The 16680-nt window shown below is 44.9% G+C and overlaps 1 protein-coding gene across 1 annotated transcript in view; it reads left to right on the forward strand.

Annotated features, from left to right (window-relative positions):
• LOC120526485 (galactose-3-O-sulfotransferase 2-like) overlaps positions 1-16369 on the forward strand; it is a 52985-nt gene extending 36616 nt beyond the window's left edge. Inside the window, exons 3-4 of the mRNA XM_039749650.1 lie at positions 13586-13904; positions 15506-16369. Coding sequence (XP_039605584.1) covers positions 13586-13904; positions 15506-16369 — 1183 coding nt within the window. The remainder of the gene's footprint in view (positions 1-13585; positions 13905-15505) is intronic.
• Positions 16370-16680: the final 311 nt, after the last annotated feature.

Here is a 16680-nt window from a genome sequence, read left to right on the forward strand (position 1 = left end):
AGATAGATAGATAGATAGATAGATAGATAGATAGATAGATAGATAGATAGATAGATAGATAGATAGATAGATAGATAGATGTGCACACTATACATATTGATTGTGCTTGTTTCCCATTGAAATACTGATTAAGAGGGAGTTTTCGAAGGGCAGCGGTATTTCTGTGCCATTGGCTTACTGTTTAACGGAAAGCCAGTGCACAGCTAACAGAGTGTCAGCTGGCGTTACGCGGTAGGAATACACAGAGGATGTTTTGTGTTAGTAGAGTTCTATATTTTATATACTTTTGTATTCTTTATTATGTAGACTTTTATCAGAATGCATCAAATCCCCTAGAATTACCACTGTTTATATAAGGCATTGTACAAAGTACTTTATAACTTCACCCAACCTTCCCTTCTACATTTAGAACCTCAGGCAATTACACACAATAACAAGCAGGATTTAAGTTACAACTTTAAATGATTTATTATTGATAATATTAATCAAATAATAATAATGAGCAAAGTAGATGTGAATTTTGGCAAACATTTCACCCTGATAAATGCTAGATGTGTAGTTTCAGGCAGCACACTGACTTGTAGTTACTTAAATGTCCCTAGTTAAGTCCTGATTTCTAGTCAGCTTTCTTCAGGATAGGCTGCATGCCTGTCTCAATATGGCTGCCAAGTTGTACTTTCTGCTTGTGTTCTTCTCTTAATGGCCATTGCATGAGAGAGAGAGATGGAGGGGTAAAGCAATCAAATTTATAGATTCTCTGTCCAAATCCTTACACCAATAACTTGTTGTGGTACAGAATGGCCTCTAATTCAAAACCAATCCAAAACAGCCATACTTCAGACGAATAGGTGCACACACTACTTTTTCACACCTGCCCCCAAGAGCATTTGTTTAACTAAAGCTTGCCAGCTACTGTAGGGAGTTTTATGCAGAGGATGCTTCATTGAATGTCCTGCACAGAATCACTTCCCAAACCGGTTTGAGGCACCTCCCCCAAACCTGTAATACAAATCACATTTTGCGTTAGTCCTAAAGATTCAGAGGGGTTGGTTAAATATGAAAGCATTGCTGTTCTCATCAATGAAATAAAACCTTTCTCCTGCAGCACTATTATTACATTTGCTTTGTCGGACTTACAAATAAAAACATGCAAAATATTTATCAACCTATATACATTTCATGGTGCAACCAAGCTGTCTTTGAGCGACTGTCGCCATTGGCAAATCGGCGGCAACAGTGATCACAATAAATAAATATATATATGTATGTATGTACGTATGTATGTATGTATGTGTGTGTATGTGTGTATTGTAAAGGACCGAGGAGACAGTAGCAAGGGTTGGGGTTTTCCGGCCCCGTATATTGTAAACACAATCAAAAAAAACGGGTCAAAATTACAAACAAAACAGTTCATAATGCGACGCCGACTCCTGGCGTCGCGCCATTTTATTGGGGAGGAGCCGGAAGTGGAGGAATGTCGGGAAGGACCGCAAGGGAGGATGGGAAGGATGACGTCAGGGCAAGATGGCGGAGGAAGGGCGGAAGTATCGCACTGCGGTCAATCCAGGCCTATGGTGCAGGAAGGTCTTTCTTTCTATGAGGAAGCAGAGGGAGAAAGTTAATACCCCACCATTCCCTGGCGGCGAGTGGTTTCCCAGGTGCTATCGAATCAATCCGCGGCCTCCTACTCGCGCGTGCGTGACACGATCCCCCCCTTAGCCCAGGACCGTCAGGTCGGGCGGACCTAACCGAGAGGTCGTGAATACGAGAGAGGGCATCGGCATTGGCCTGAAGGGTGCCCGCCGATAAGTGACAGTGAACTTATACGGCTGTAAGTCCAGGAACCACCTGGTGACCCGCGGATTCGACTCTTTGTGTAGGGACATCCACTGAAGTGCAGCGTGATCAGTCACCAGAGCGAATTCGCGACCCAGCAGGTAGTACCGGAGGTGGGTCACTGCCCACTTAATGGCCAAGGCCTCCCTCTCCACTGCCGCGTACCGGGTCTCCCGGTCCATCAGTTTCCGGCTAAGGTACATCACAGGGTGCTCGACACCATCGGCGCTTTGGCTCAGCACGGCACCCAGGCCTGTGTCCGGCGTCGGTCTGGAGAATAAGCGGGAGCCCAAAATCGGGCGTCCGTAACACAGGTGCCGGCGTTAGGGCCTTCTTTAGGTCACTGAGCGCGTGTTCTGCTTTGTCGGTCCACACCACGTATAGGGGCGCCCTTTTGTCAGGTCAGGCAAGGGTGCTGCTCTTTCGGAGAAACGGGAACAGAACCGGGCGGTAGTAACCCGCAAGCCCCAAGAAAGCCTGCACCTGTTTCTTGGTACTCGGACGGGCCATTCTAAGATGTCTTTAACTTTGGAGCTCTGTGGCGCACCTGTCCTTGTCCCACGAGGTAGCCTAAATATTTGGCCTCCTTTAATCCAAAAACACTTCCGGGGTTTATGCGGAGGCGGCTTTAGCCAGTGTTAGGAGGACAGCTGCGACCTGCAGTAGATGCTCCTCCCAGGTGCGGAATAGATGACAACGTCATCCAGGTAAGCGGCGCTATAGGACTGGTGGGGCTTCAGCACTCTATCTACCAGGCGTTGGAAGGTCGCGGGGCCCGTGCAGCCCAAATGGGAGGACCTTGTACTGCCAGTGCCCGCTAGGGGTGCTAAAGGCCGTTTTCTCCTTTGCGGATGCCGTTAAAGGAATTTGCCAATACCCTTTTGTCATGTCAAGGGTAGGCAGATATCGAGCCGTACTCCAGCCGCTCAAGGAGGTCGTCAATGCGGGGCATGGGGTAGGCATCGAACTTGGAGATCTGATTCAGGCGTCTAAAGTCATTACAGAACCTCCAGGAGCCGTCTGGCTTGGAGACGAGGACAATAGGGCTGGACCAGGGACTATGGCTCTCTTCAATTATGTCCATGTCCAACATACGTTTCACCTCCAGTTCGACCTCTGCGCGTTTTGCCTCCGGGAGTCGGTAGGGCCTCTCCCGGACGATTACCCCGGCTCCGTGACTATATCGCGGCTCAATCAGCGGTCCGGCCGGGTGACTCGCTCACTACCTCGGGATGGCTCGGAGTGTTTGGGCTAACTCCTGCCGCTGCTTGGGGTCAGCTCTTCGCCGAGGTTAAGGGCAGTTGTGCTTGCGAAAGGGAGAGTGACCTACGGGAGCTGGGAGCTCCTCTCTATCTCTCAGGGCTTTAACAGGTTGACATGATAGATCCTCTCACACGGTCGATCGCATTGGGCTGTTTCACCAAATAGTCGGCGAGTCCTTTCTCTCCTTAACCTCGTAAGGCCCTTGCCAGTGGCGAGCAGCTTCGAGTGGGAGGTCGGGGCGAGCACCATAACTTCGGTCCCCGGCGGAACTCCCTGAGGGCGGAGTTGCGGTTGTAACACCGGGCCTGCGCTGCTTGCGCACGAGTCACGTGCTCTTTTAGGAGGGGCCTGATCTTTGTGAGTCGGTCGCAGTTGCGCCACGTACTCAAAATGTTAGAGGAGGGAAGAGCCTCGGCCTCCCAGCCTTCTTTTAGGATGTCGAGGATTCCCGGGGTTGTCGCCCGTATAGTAATTCAAAGGGGAGAAGCCCGTAGAGGCCTGGGGTACCTCCCGGTAGGCAAAAGCACGGCGGGAGGAGCTGGTCCCAGTTCCTGCCGTCCGCTGACTACCTTGCGGAGCATCTGCTTAAGCGTCTGATTAAATCGTTCGACCAACCCGTCAGTTTGCGGGTGATAGACTGGCGCTTTCAGGTGCTTTATCTGCAGTAATTTGGCTACCTCCTTGAACGTATCCGAAGTGAAGGCGTACCCTGGTCCGTGAGGACCTCCTTGGGTATGCCCAGCGGAAAACAAGTTAACCAGTTCCCGTGCGATGCTTTTAGTATTAGCGGGCGCGGGGAACCGCCTCTGGGTACCGGGTGGCATAGTCCACCATGACTAGGATATACTTGTGGCCACGGGTTGAGGGCTCCAGGGGTCCCACCAAATCGACCCCTATCCTTTCAAAGGGGATGTCCACGAGGGGAATAGGGACTAGAGGAGCACGGTCCCTCCTAGGAATCTGGCGGGTCTGGCACTCCGGACAGGATTGACAGAACCGCGGACCTCCTCATTGATCCCAGGCCAGTAAAAGCGGAGCTTAATCCTCTCCAGTGTTTTTGGCCCGAGGTGGGCCTAGGAGGTGAGCATGTGCCAACTTCGCATATCTCCCGCCGGAAGGTACGCGGAATTAGCAACAACTTCCGCACCTCGCCCTCATGGGTAGCCACTCGGTACAACAGATCATTCTCAAGGACAAAGAAGGGCTCACCCGGTGTGGATCCGTCCGCTGTGAGCTGTTAGGCAGAACGATCGCATTCGGGCAAAGCGCGGGAGTCATCATTCCACTGCTCCCTCTTAAAGGAGGCGGCGTGGACCGAAATTGATGGTCCAGGCCGCGAGAGGGTCTTGGGGCCTGGGCCGGGAAGAGTTCCTGGCTAGTCCCTTCTCCGGCGGAATCTTCGGGTCAAGGTCCGTAGCCACGAAGGTCCCCGAGACACCAGCGCCCATAGGGCCTGCCCTTGCACGGCGTGGAGGCCGGGAGGGGTGCCTTTTCCCCTCATGACAAGATCCAACGAGGCCCCGGGAGCGGCGAATGGCTTACCGCTGATTCTTTTAGACCAGTCTTGTCCCAGAATCACTGGGAAGGGGGGGTCAGGTAACACAGCGACCGTCATTTGGATTGGTTCCCCCTTCCAGGTAACATAGCAGTGGCGGAGCGATATGACCTAGTCCCCCATGCACACAGGTAACCAACAAATGCTGTTTTAACCACTGTTGCGGTAAGGCAAGCGGCGAGCAACAATGGTAATGTTGCTGCGGAATCAAACAAAGCCACCACGGCGTGCCCATTTAGCAACACCACTCCCAGATTGGACTCGCCAAGGGATGCGGCGGGTACAATACCTCTCCGATGATGTCCAGCTGCAGTCCATAGGCTCGGGCGATGTGATGGGGCAGTTTGGCAGCAGGTGGCGGTCTCGCCACACTTGAAACAGCGGCGGACCCGGCCTCTCTCTGGCTCTGGCTGGCGCTTCTGCAGCGTCGAGGGGCTCGGGGTGGCCGCCCGTCCCTGCGGTTCCAGCGAGCAGGCTTTTCTGACCCCCAAGTCGGAGGACCGCCAACTGGCGCTCCAGGGCGTCGAGGAGGCCCGACATGTTCTGATAGGCGTGTCCCGGACCTGCTGGGCGAGGGAACTGGGCATCGATTGACCAGGCCTTCACAGGCCACCGCTCGACCACTTTCCGCCCGTCGGGGCTCTCTGGCCCAGCCAGCGCCCATCTTGCCCCAGAACTTCGAGCGCCTGGGCGCGGCGGCTTTTCGGGTCAAAGACCCAGTTCCGCCATTCGACGCCTGCTGGCCCGGGCTAATGCCGTAGCGGGCCAGTATTTCGGGCTTGAGGAGGTCGTAATTAGCGGCCTCCTCCTCAGGGAGGTCATAATAGGCCCGCAGCGCGGGTCCCTTCAGGTATGGCGCCAAGATGGGCGCCCACTCGGACCGCTGCCACTCGTTCCGGGTGGCGTCCTCTCAAACATGCCCAGGTAGGCATCGGCGTCCTCGAAGGGCCCATCGGTACCATAGGAGGCGGCTGCCTGGGCGGGTCTGGTCTCGCCCGTTGGGCTTCCACTAACCTGGCCCGTGGCCTCCAGCTCCCGGTGGTAGCGGCTTGCGCTTGCTGCAGGGCCTGGAGCTGGCGTTCATTCCCTGCAGCACGGTGTTCAGGTCCTGTCCCTCCGTCATTCCGGGATCTCTCTATCCTGCCGACTACGCCACTTGTAAAGGACCGAGGAGACAGTAGCAAGGGTTGGGGTTTTCCGGCCCCGTATATTGTAAACACAATCAAAAAAAACAGGTCAAAATTACAAACAAAACAGTTCATATGCGCGCCGACTCCTGGCGTCGCGCCATTTTATTGGGGAGGAGCGGAAGTGGAGGAATGTCGGGAAGGACCGCAAGGGAGGATGGGAAGGATGGCGTCAGGGCAAGATGGCGGAGGAAGGGCGGAAGTATCGCACTGCGGTCAATCCAGGCCTATGGTGCAGGAAGGTCTTTCTTTCTATGAGGAAGCAGAGGGAGAAAGTTAATACCCCACCATTCCCTGGCGCGAGTGGTTTCCCAGGTGCTATCGAATCAATCCTGCCTCCTACTCAAGCGTGCGTGACATATATATATATATATATATATATATATATATATATATATATATATATATATATATATACTAGCAGAATACCGCTTAGCGGAGAATTAGTGTTTTAAAGAAGGTACGAAAAAGAAAAGGAAAAATTTTAAAAATAACGTAACATGATTGTTAATGTAATTGTTTTGTCATTGATATGAGTGTTGTTCTCATTTCTATCTATCTATCTATCTATCTATCTATCTATCTATCTATCTATCTATCTATCTATCTATCTATCTATCTATCTATGTTGTTCTCATATCTATCTATCTATATATATATATATATATCTATCTATATATATATCTCTATCTATCTATATATATCTCTATCTATCTATATATATATATATAGCAGAATACCAGGCTTAAAGAGATAGTGTGTTAAAGAAGGTACGAAAAAGAAAAGGAAAATTTTTAAAACTAACGTAACATGGTTGTTAATGTAATTGTTTTGTCATTGATATGAGTGTTGTTCTCATATCTATCTATATATATATATTTCTCTATCTATCTATATATATATATATACCCACGCTTGGCAGCGGAGAAGTAGTGTGTTAAAGAAGGAAAGAGAAAGAAAAGGAAACATTTTAAAAATAATGTAACATGATTGTCAATGTAATTGTTTTGTCACTGTTATGACTGTCGCTGTGATATATATATAGAGCAAAATACCGCGCCAGCAGCGATGTCATGTGTTATAAAGTTATGAAAAGAAAAGGTAACATTTTAAAAATAATGTAACATGATTGTCAAAGTAATTGTTTTGTGTATTTGGCGGCAGCGTCCACGAAGTTGTTTTCGTAGCTGCATCAGAAAATGTACCACGACGTCTGACACGCCTCCTTTTTAGTGTTTTCTCACAGCTTGGATTGCTGCTGTCATATATACACACACACACACACATACATACATACATACATATATATATATATACATATATATATATACATATATATATATACACATATATATATATACACATATATATATATATCTTCATATCTACATATCTATATACATATCTACATATACACACACTCGCATATACATACCTATCTACATCATATATACACACACATACATACATACACACACACAAATTATATACATGTGTGTATATATGTATGTATGTGTGTGTGTGTGTGTGTGTGTGTATATATATACACATACATATACTTGTGTGTATGTTTGTATGTGTCTATATGTGTGTGTATAGGTTTGGTCACTGAGTGCAAGGGAAAAATAATAAATTATAGTCTATAAGTTATTAAACAGTAAAACATTAACGTTTTAAGAAGTACAGGTACATTGAAATTACATTTTCTATGTGAACATTCAAATTTGTGCCTCTGGTAATGTGCCTTACCGGCATTTAAAGAAAATTAGTTTTGTGTCCTCTGCAGTGTTAAGAGAGAAAGGCTTTGGTTTGGGATAAAAGGAAAAAGGTGTAAAGAAAGGAAAGTTGCCTTTTTCTTTTATATAGTATAGTAAAATACCAGCCATAGCGAGAAGTAGTGTGTTAAAGAAGCAATGAAAAGAAAAGGAAACATTTTGAAAATAACGTAACCTGATTGTCAATGTATTTGTTTTGTCACTGTTGTGAGTGATGAGTGTTGTTGTCATATATATATATATATATATATATATATATATATATATTTACACACACACACATAAACATATATATATATACATATCTATACATATACACATATATACATACATATATATATCTACATATATACACACACATATATACACACACATACATACATACACACACATATATACACAGAAATACATATATATATACATACATACACACACACATATATAAACATATATATACATGTACATACATATCTACATATATACACACACAGCTATTTCGTATCAGTGCAATGCGCTGTTTGTTAAAACGGTTGACTCCCGCTCTTACGTGCAATAACAAATCAAATCATTCAGTTGTCTTTGCTCATATGTCATTTTAGAGCTGGACGCCTGGCATCTTTTTGGCCACAAGTTCGTTTCTGTTTGGTGTGAGGTTCTGTGTTGTGGAGATTCTCAGGATGGATTGCAGGTGCTCATCAGTGAGGCGACTCCTGTGTGCTGTTTTGTTAGTCTTTATCACTGAGAAGAGCTTCTCACACAGATATGTGCTACCAAACATGCACAAGGTTCGAGCCGCATGTAGACGGACTTTTTTTGTTCTTCAAAGTCACCAAAGCGCCGTGCAAACTCAGTGCGCAATAACTCTAGCTTCGCAATAACTTGCAGCATCATAAGGTAGACTTGATTAACGTGGTAAGTGTTCGGCAAGGCAGCTGAAGCGCTGCATTATGGGATCTGTAGTTTATTGTGTTACCAGCGCGCTTCATATACCCGGGCTTTAATAACAATAATACAGTATATAAAATGATCTCAAGGGCGGATATAATTACACGCGGGCGGATGTGGCCCGCCCTTGAGTTTGACACATATGGACTAAATAGAACTTGAAAAGATATATTTTTCAAATGTGATCGCGCAATTCAGATAGAGTTGACGCGCACTACAGTCTGCATGCCTCAATGAGTCATCCTCCCCTCGCTCTTACTTTTTTACCGTTCATCTAATGAATACACTGAGTATGGCTTTACCAAAACAATCATTGATGGCGAATAAAGTATCCATTATTCGAGTATGTAGATCGGGTTATATATATATACATATATATATACCCGCGTATCGCAGGGAGAAGTAGTGTGTTAAAAAAGCTAGAAAAAGAAAAGGGAACATTTTAAAAATAACGTAACATGACTGTCAATATACAGTATTTGTTTTGTGAGTGTTACTGAGCGTTGCTGTCATCAAGGATTTGATTATCATTATTTCTTTCAATCAGGTTCGTATTTGTAGGATGTGTTGTGTTCAAGTTACATTCCGTGTTTGTCAATCGTTGTAAAGAGGACAGGTTTCATTCATCGATTCGTTTCTTACTGCATCAATAAACAGCTTGTCTTCTTTATCTGAGACCTGACACACTGCATGCACGGGTTTTTTTTACACTGTCTTCCTTTAGCGGGACATTGACTTTTTCCACCGTGTGCTTTGTTTCCACAGTAGCTGCATTTATGAATATGCTTATCAGACGCTTCATATTTTTGCTGCCTTTCAATTGTGTAATTCGGTTTTGTTCAGCTCTTTGGAACTGTTGCTTTTTATCTGTGCACTGCGTCAGTTCACGTGAGCCACTCGGTGTACTTGCATCGAAGGTTCCCAGCTGTGCTGGTGCCATCTCGTGCTATGTCCATGGCTGTATTTAATGTTACCTTAGTCCTGGCACTTAAAACTTTCTCTCGCATTTTCGCTGAGTTTGTGCCAAACACCACGCTGACCATCTCATCTTCCTCTGCATAAGCACAGTCCTTAACCCGTGAATATTTAGTGGGAGTTTGCTATTGGATTGCCGCTGACGGACGGCCTTATATGGACAGGCACTAAATTACAAACGCCAGCAGCAGCCTGTCTATAAACTTAATTTAAAGTGTAGGTTTACATCGTGCTTTGTTTCCGAAGTAGCAGAACTCATGAATATGGTTGTATACTGTATGTCACTCGCTCGCTTCTTATTGTTTCGCTGCCTTCTCAATTATATAATGCATGTTTTCTTCAGCGCTTTTTTTAGGTCTTCCTGGTTTTCTATGTACTGCGTGATTACGTGGGAGACGTGATGATGTCACACGAAACTCCGCCCCCACGGCGTTGAAGCTCATCTCCATTACAGTAAATGGAGAAAACTGCTTCCAGTTATGACCATTACGCGTAGAATTTCGATATAAAACCTGCCCAACTTTTGTAAGGAAGCTGTAAGGAATGAACCTGCCAAATTTCAGCCTTCCACCCACACGGGAAGTTGGAGAATTAGTGATGAGTGAGTGAGTGAGTGAGTGAGTGAGGGCTTTGCCTTTTATTAGTATAGATATACAGTATATATATGTATATATATATATATATATATAGTATATATATATATATATATATAGTGGCACCGGCCGGGGCAGGACACCCAGGAGGGCTGGTTACGCTGGTGGCCTCGGGTAGAGGGCATGGAAGCCCAGCCCTGTAGGGGCCCGTGGCCACCGCCAAGCGGCGCCCCGATGCCGGAATATCCCGTCTGGACGCCCAGGAGGACCAGAGGAGGACTTGTGCCTCCTCCAGAATGCGAGGGGGCATCCGTCCTGGTTATGCTGGGGGCCACGGGTAGAGGGCTTGGAAGCCCAACCCTGGTGCCTGAGGAACCCTGGAGCCCAGCACTTCCACCACACCAGGAAGTGCTGGGGGGAAGACTTTATGTGACGCCCGGAGAGCTGCCGGTAGGACAGCCGGCACTTCCGCCACGCTGGGGCGTGGCCAAGGAAGGAATGTCGGGAACACCTGGTGCTCATCCGGGAGTACTATATAAGGGGCTGCCTCCCTTCAGTCAGGGCGGAAGTCTGGTGGAAGAGGACAGAGCTAGCGGAAGGACTGGAGGCGGCCAGGAGAAAGGCAAAGGAACTGTGTGGCCTGGACTTGGGGGAATCGGTGCTGGAGGCACTGGGCTTTTGTGAGTGCACGAAAAAGACTTTGTATATAGTGTAAATAAACATGTGTTGGGTGAAATATGCTGTCCGTCTGTCTGTGCCCGGGTCGGCTTTCACAATATATATATATATATATATATATATATATATATATATAAAACACACACAGTATACCTTGTGTTGGCATTGGACTGCAGAGAAACATAGATGGAACTTTTTGTCCTCAGAAGCAAATTTCAATTTTCAAAGAAGCTCATTAACTAAATAAATATCCAGTATATATAAATACACACACACCCACAAAAATGACTAAAAAGGTAAGAACATTTAAATTGAAAGTAAACTTCTGCCTTGGTTGTCACAGTCCCAATGAGGCATTATGCAGGAGTATTGCTGTTAGTATAAAGGAGCCCCAGTCCCATTTCTTCACACTTGTCTGCTGAATAATTCATTGGCTGAAACTCTTCAGTGTTAGCACATCAGAGAGAGGATGTGCAGCAATGTTCTTAATGGCACTAAGTTTTGCTTTAATTCTCTCCTTTGCTACGACCTCCAGGGGATCCAGAATGTGTCCTATAAATAAGCCTGCTCTTTTAATTAGCTTGTTAATTCAGTGGCCTCTCTTGAAGTGATGTTACTAATAGCAAAGCACACCACAGTGTAGAAAATCAAATTGTTGTCACAGAGTGATGTGAAGGATGGCACATTATAGGATTTCAGTTCTACAAGTACAAACTAACCTGTTCTGCCCTTACTTGTATAGTTCATTTGTGTTCTGAGACCAGTCCAGTGTGTTATTAATGTGAACCCCTAGGGAGTGTACAGAGTGAAGAGAGACGGAGATGTGGTGTTCCAGTACTGCTTACATCCAAATCAAAAATACACTCCTTGAGTCTCACAAACTATATATGTTATGTGTGTGTATGTACTTATACTTGTACATATTTGCACACATATACGTGTAAAAATGGAAAAATAGTAAATGTGTATTATAATTGTAATAATAATTCAGAAAATAATTAATCCAAAAATTTAATCCAAAAATTAACATAGCACTGAACCACAGAAAATAAAGAAAAGCCACGACAAACATAATTCATTCAACCAATTAAATTAAACAAATTAAGCAGTAAAATTGAAAGAAAGAAATCCCCCATATGGAATTATTTTAATTTGAAGGCAGGACTCTTTGCCAACAATTGATAAAGAGAAGAAGGTCTTCAAGTCAAAAAGTCTTTCTTATGAATCTATAGGTTTAATGTTTCTGTGCATGTTGATAATTCCAGAAGAAACTTTTTAACAATATTTTAGCAAAATATTTTTTTTCATGTTTTGAGCAAATAACTAGATAACAGATACAGTACAACAAGAAACAGATCCAACACATCCAAGAAACAGATACGAAAGAGTTTCAGAATGCAACCCAAGCCTTAGTAAGTGTTATAATAGGAATGTTATAATGTGAATTTCCCCTTGGGATTAATAAAGTATCTATCTATCTATCTATCTATCTATCTATCTATCTATCTATCTATCTATCTATCTATCTATCTATCTATCTATCTATCTATCCATCTAATATGCCAAAAAAAACAGATTATTAAAAATAACACATACAACAGATATAAAACAGCCTGGGGTCTTTACTTAAGCTATAGTAAGTATTATAAGCCCCTATGTTAAACATGCATGAAATTATCCAAGAAACATTAAAAAAATCTAATGATTGATTGAATATATATGTAGGTCAACAAAAAGATCTGAAAAACGTTGGAACATTAATATAAGCCCCAATTAGTGTTACAGTACTAGAATTTATTCACACTTTAAAGAACTAAACCCTGAATGTTTATGAAAGATGGTCGCTACAATATTAATGTGATATAGAAAAAATATATTTTATCCTAAATTTGTATTATTTAATTTAACTTTTATGGAATCAGGTAAGTCAAGTTCGGAGACAAGAAGCCAGCACTTATCCTACTGGCATAGGACACAAGCCAAATCACAGAGCACACTCCCACCCAGGGCCAATTTAGGGTCGTCAGCCAGACATTTAGGTCTATGGGGGTGTGAAAGTAAAACTAAAGTACCCAGAGAAAATCCATCCCAGCATAGTAAGAACACACAGACTCCAGATGTAGCTGTGCCTGAGGAGATTTTTGTTTAAACCCAGAATACTAAAAGCTATGAGGTAACCTCTCTGATTGCTGTTCCTCCATGCCACCTTTCTAAATGTTTAGCTTTGCATTGATGGCCAATGTCTACAGGATTTCAGAGTTTTTAGATAATGGGTTTGCTTCCCATGTCCTCCCAGTGTGGAGAGTGCTTTGAATAATGTGAAAAGCACTATATACTGTAAATGTAAAGAATTATTATTAAGTCATGAGTATGTGCTGACAGGATGACGCTAACTTAGCAGACAGTAATATAAAAGCACTCTTTGTAGCTAAAGGTTAGCTATAAAGTTAAAAGGAGAAGAAGAATGGGCCTGAGTTGCCTCAAAAGCTTGCATATTGTAATCTTTTTAGTTAGCCAGTAAAAGGTGCCATTTTGCTTGACTTCTCACTACATCCATAATGGCTAACACCGTATAACACCCTAGTGCTATATTTGAAACTAACCCATTTCACTTCATATGGACTGTTGAACTGAAATAAAAGGTGGTTGTCTTCCCCAGGCAGTTTCTGCCCTTTTATATCTCATTATTTTTAGGGACTGTTTCTTTCTGCTCCTGTACCCAATTCCTTTTCATATTTCCAGAAGCTCATTTTCTAATTAGTGTGACTTTCTTTACAGCTCAGAACTTACCCCACGGCAAGAAATTTTAGATGCCCACTCCCCAAGGAGGAACATGTCAGAAACTGTGAAGTCCTTCAGGTCCTGTCAACCCAAAAGAAATGTGATGTTCCTGAAAACCCACAAAACAGCCAGCAGCACCATCCTGAACCTGCTTTACCGCTTTGGGGAGAAACATGGACTCACCTTTGCCCTGCCCACCCACTACCAGTTTGGCTATCCCAGCCTATTCAGCTCACGTAGAGTAAAGGGTTTCTTGCAGCGGGATGGACCACACTACAACATCATGTGCAACCATATGAGATTCAACAGACCTGAGGTACGCCGTGTGAGCATGTGTCTTGTGTGTTTACATAAGTGTGTGGGAATGTGCTGCAGCAAACTGGACTGAACCCAGGGATGTTCTTTTGGATGTCACAAAGTGGAATAAACATTCAATTGGGGATGCAGAGTGAATTCTTAATAGCAAGAATTTGGCATCAAATGCACTCAGGAGTCTAATTTATATAGAGTAGCACTATAGAGAGGTAGCCAGGCATCATAACAGTTCTACAGGTAAAGACGAAGAGTATATGTGATTCACTAGACTGGTATAAGGAAGGGTACTTTACCTCTTATATTTGCTGTCCTTTAGGTCACACACATCGGCATAATGTGCAGACTGGACACAGACAGTGACTCAAGCCAGGATGTAAATCCAGGACTCTGAAGGTGTGACATAGTTGCAGCCACAAAAGTGCCACCTGGACATTCAAACATTTGGAACGGAATTATTGAGACAGTTAATCTGCCATCTGGGTGGCATGGTGGTGCAGTGGTAGCGCTGCTGCCTCACAGTTAGGAGACCCAGCTTCGCTTCCCAGGTCCTCCCTGCGTGGAGTTTGCATGTTCTCCCCATGTCTGCGTGGGTTTCCTCCGGGTGCTCCGGTTTCCTCCCACAGTCCAAAGACATGCAGGTTAGGTGCATTCGCGATCCTAAATTGTCCCTAGTGTGTGCTTGGTGTGTGTGTGTATGTTCGCCCTGCGGTGGGCTAGCGCCCTGCCATGCGCCCTGTGCTGGCTGGGATTGGCTCCAGCAGACCCCTTTGACTCTGTGTTAGGATATAAGGGGTTGGAAAATGACTGACTTACTAATCTGCCATCCCCACATGTAAACAGTTTAAAATATGTGGTTTTGTGTTTGTGTGTGGTGATAGCTTGATACAAATTACAAAATGGTGATGCAGCATCAAATTTAAAAAATGTATTCAGGCTTATCAGTACCAGGGGCTTCTGGTGGATGGCCATAAACAGGGATAACAAACACACTGCCATCCAGTGGAAGTAGGCTGCTATTGGTTTCACCGGCCACTCTCTTTACAGAGTCTACACCCTGCTAGGCATGAGTGGGCCGCTGAGAAGGACAACCATCAGGACTGCAACAGAGGTAGCAGAAAGCACTTCCAGTGGCTGTGGATTAAGAGGGGTTAATAATTAATGCTGATGGGACACAAGTCAGCGCTTGATCAACCCTGGCTGGGTCACCTGGGTGAAGGTGTATGATGTTGTGAGACCCAAATGAACCCAGGAAACATCACTGATCATGCATTCAAGCACATCTGTAGGATGTATCTTTCACTATCAAGCTGAAAAAATGTTAACATTTCTAGGAATAAACTAAAAAATATAGGCCATAATGGCTAAATTATGCAGTGAGGGGCCTTCCCACAGAGGTTGGATTATCTCCAACATGTACAATTACGTATGGGTTTCCTCATTCATCACGGTCCAGATACAAGCTGATTGATGATAAAACATTGAGTTTGCTATAAACTGACATCCACGCTAGGGATTGGTTCCTGTCTAACACCCATTAATATCAGGACAGTGTTCATTTCCTACTCACCTTTGTGACCTCCATATGTTGCTTGTCTCTTACAGGTGCAGAAAGTGATGCCAGCAGACACCTTCTACTTTTCAATTGTCCGCAACCCTGTCACACTGGCTGAGTCCTCCTACAGCTACTACAAGTCTGTGGCACCATCCTTCAAGCGCTCTGTCAATTTTGATGCCTTTATTGCTAATCCCTGGCGGTACTACTTACCACAGCTGCACAACAACCACTATGCTCGGAACCTTCTTTGGTTTGACTTTGGCTTTAACCACAATGCAAACTTCTCACTCAAGGTGGCCCAGGCTGGGGTGGATGAAATCCAGCAGTCTTTCCATCTCATCCTACTAGCTGAATATTTTGATCAGTCAATGGTCCTCCTGCGGGATGCTTTGTGTTGGCCACTGGATGACATTGTCACATTCAGGCTCAATTTCCGCAGTAAAGATACTCGACGCCGCCTGTCTGTAGAACAGGAGGAAAGACTTAAGCAGTGGAATGCTATGGATTGGTATTTATACCAAAGTTTCAATAAAACATTCTGGCAGAGGGTGGAAAGATTTGGAAACAGTCGGATGGACCAGGAAGTGGCTAGCCTTCAGGCCCGCCGAAAGGAACTTATGGACCTCTGTCTGTTGCAGGGTGGAAAACCGGCAGAGGCAAGCCAGATTCTTGATCGAGGAGTCCGTCCATTTCAGTTTGGCCAGGCTAAGATCCTGGGATACAATTTGAATTTAAATCTCAGCCTTTCAGACAAAGAATACTGCTTGCGAATGATCATGCCAGAACTGCAGTATAAGGACTTGCTTGACAGCAAACAGTTTCCAAGGGCAGAGGGCGTGCCGAAGCAAGCTGTGGCTAAAGAGGGCATCAGGCCGCAAGCCAATGTCCACCTCGTGCTTCAGGATCAGTAGTCAATAAAAGGGGCCATGTCATTAAGAAAATAGACCTCTCTAAGCAGAAGCTCCATAGAAACCCATGAAACTACTTCTCATCAGTAGCGTCTTGAGAGGACAGCCTATATTTGCACTTTTCATGAGTGCCAGTTTTTGGTAGCCCTAGTAGAACAGAGTGCTACCAACAAAAAGTCTTTCATCACACTCCGTCCACTCCTGGTTACCCTTGCCAGGTTCGGCAAAGCACAGAAACTGCCTTACACCACAAGCATTTGGTGGTTCCCCTTTCTGGGAAATAGGTGCCATTTACTTATTGGCATTGACCATTT

This window comes from Polypterus senegalus, chromosome 3, assembly GCF_016835505.1.
Source record: "Polypterus senegalus isolate Bchr_013 chromosome 3, ASM1683550v1, whole genome shotgun sequence".
In the NCBI taxonomy this organism is placed as follows: Eukaryota; Metazoa; Chordata; class Cladistia; order Polypteriformes; family Polypteridae; genus Polypterus; species Polypterus senegalus.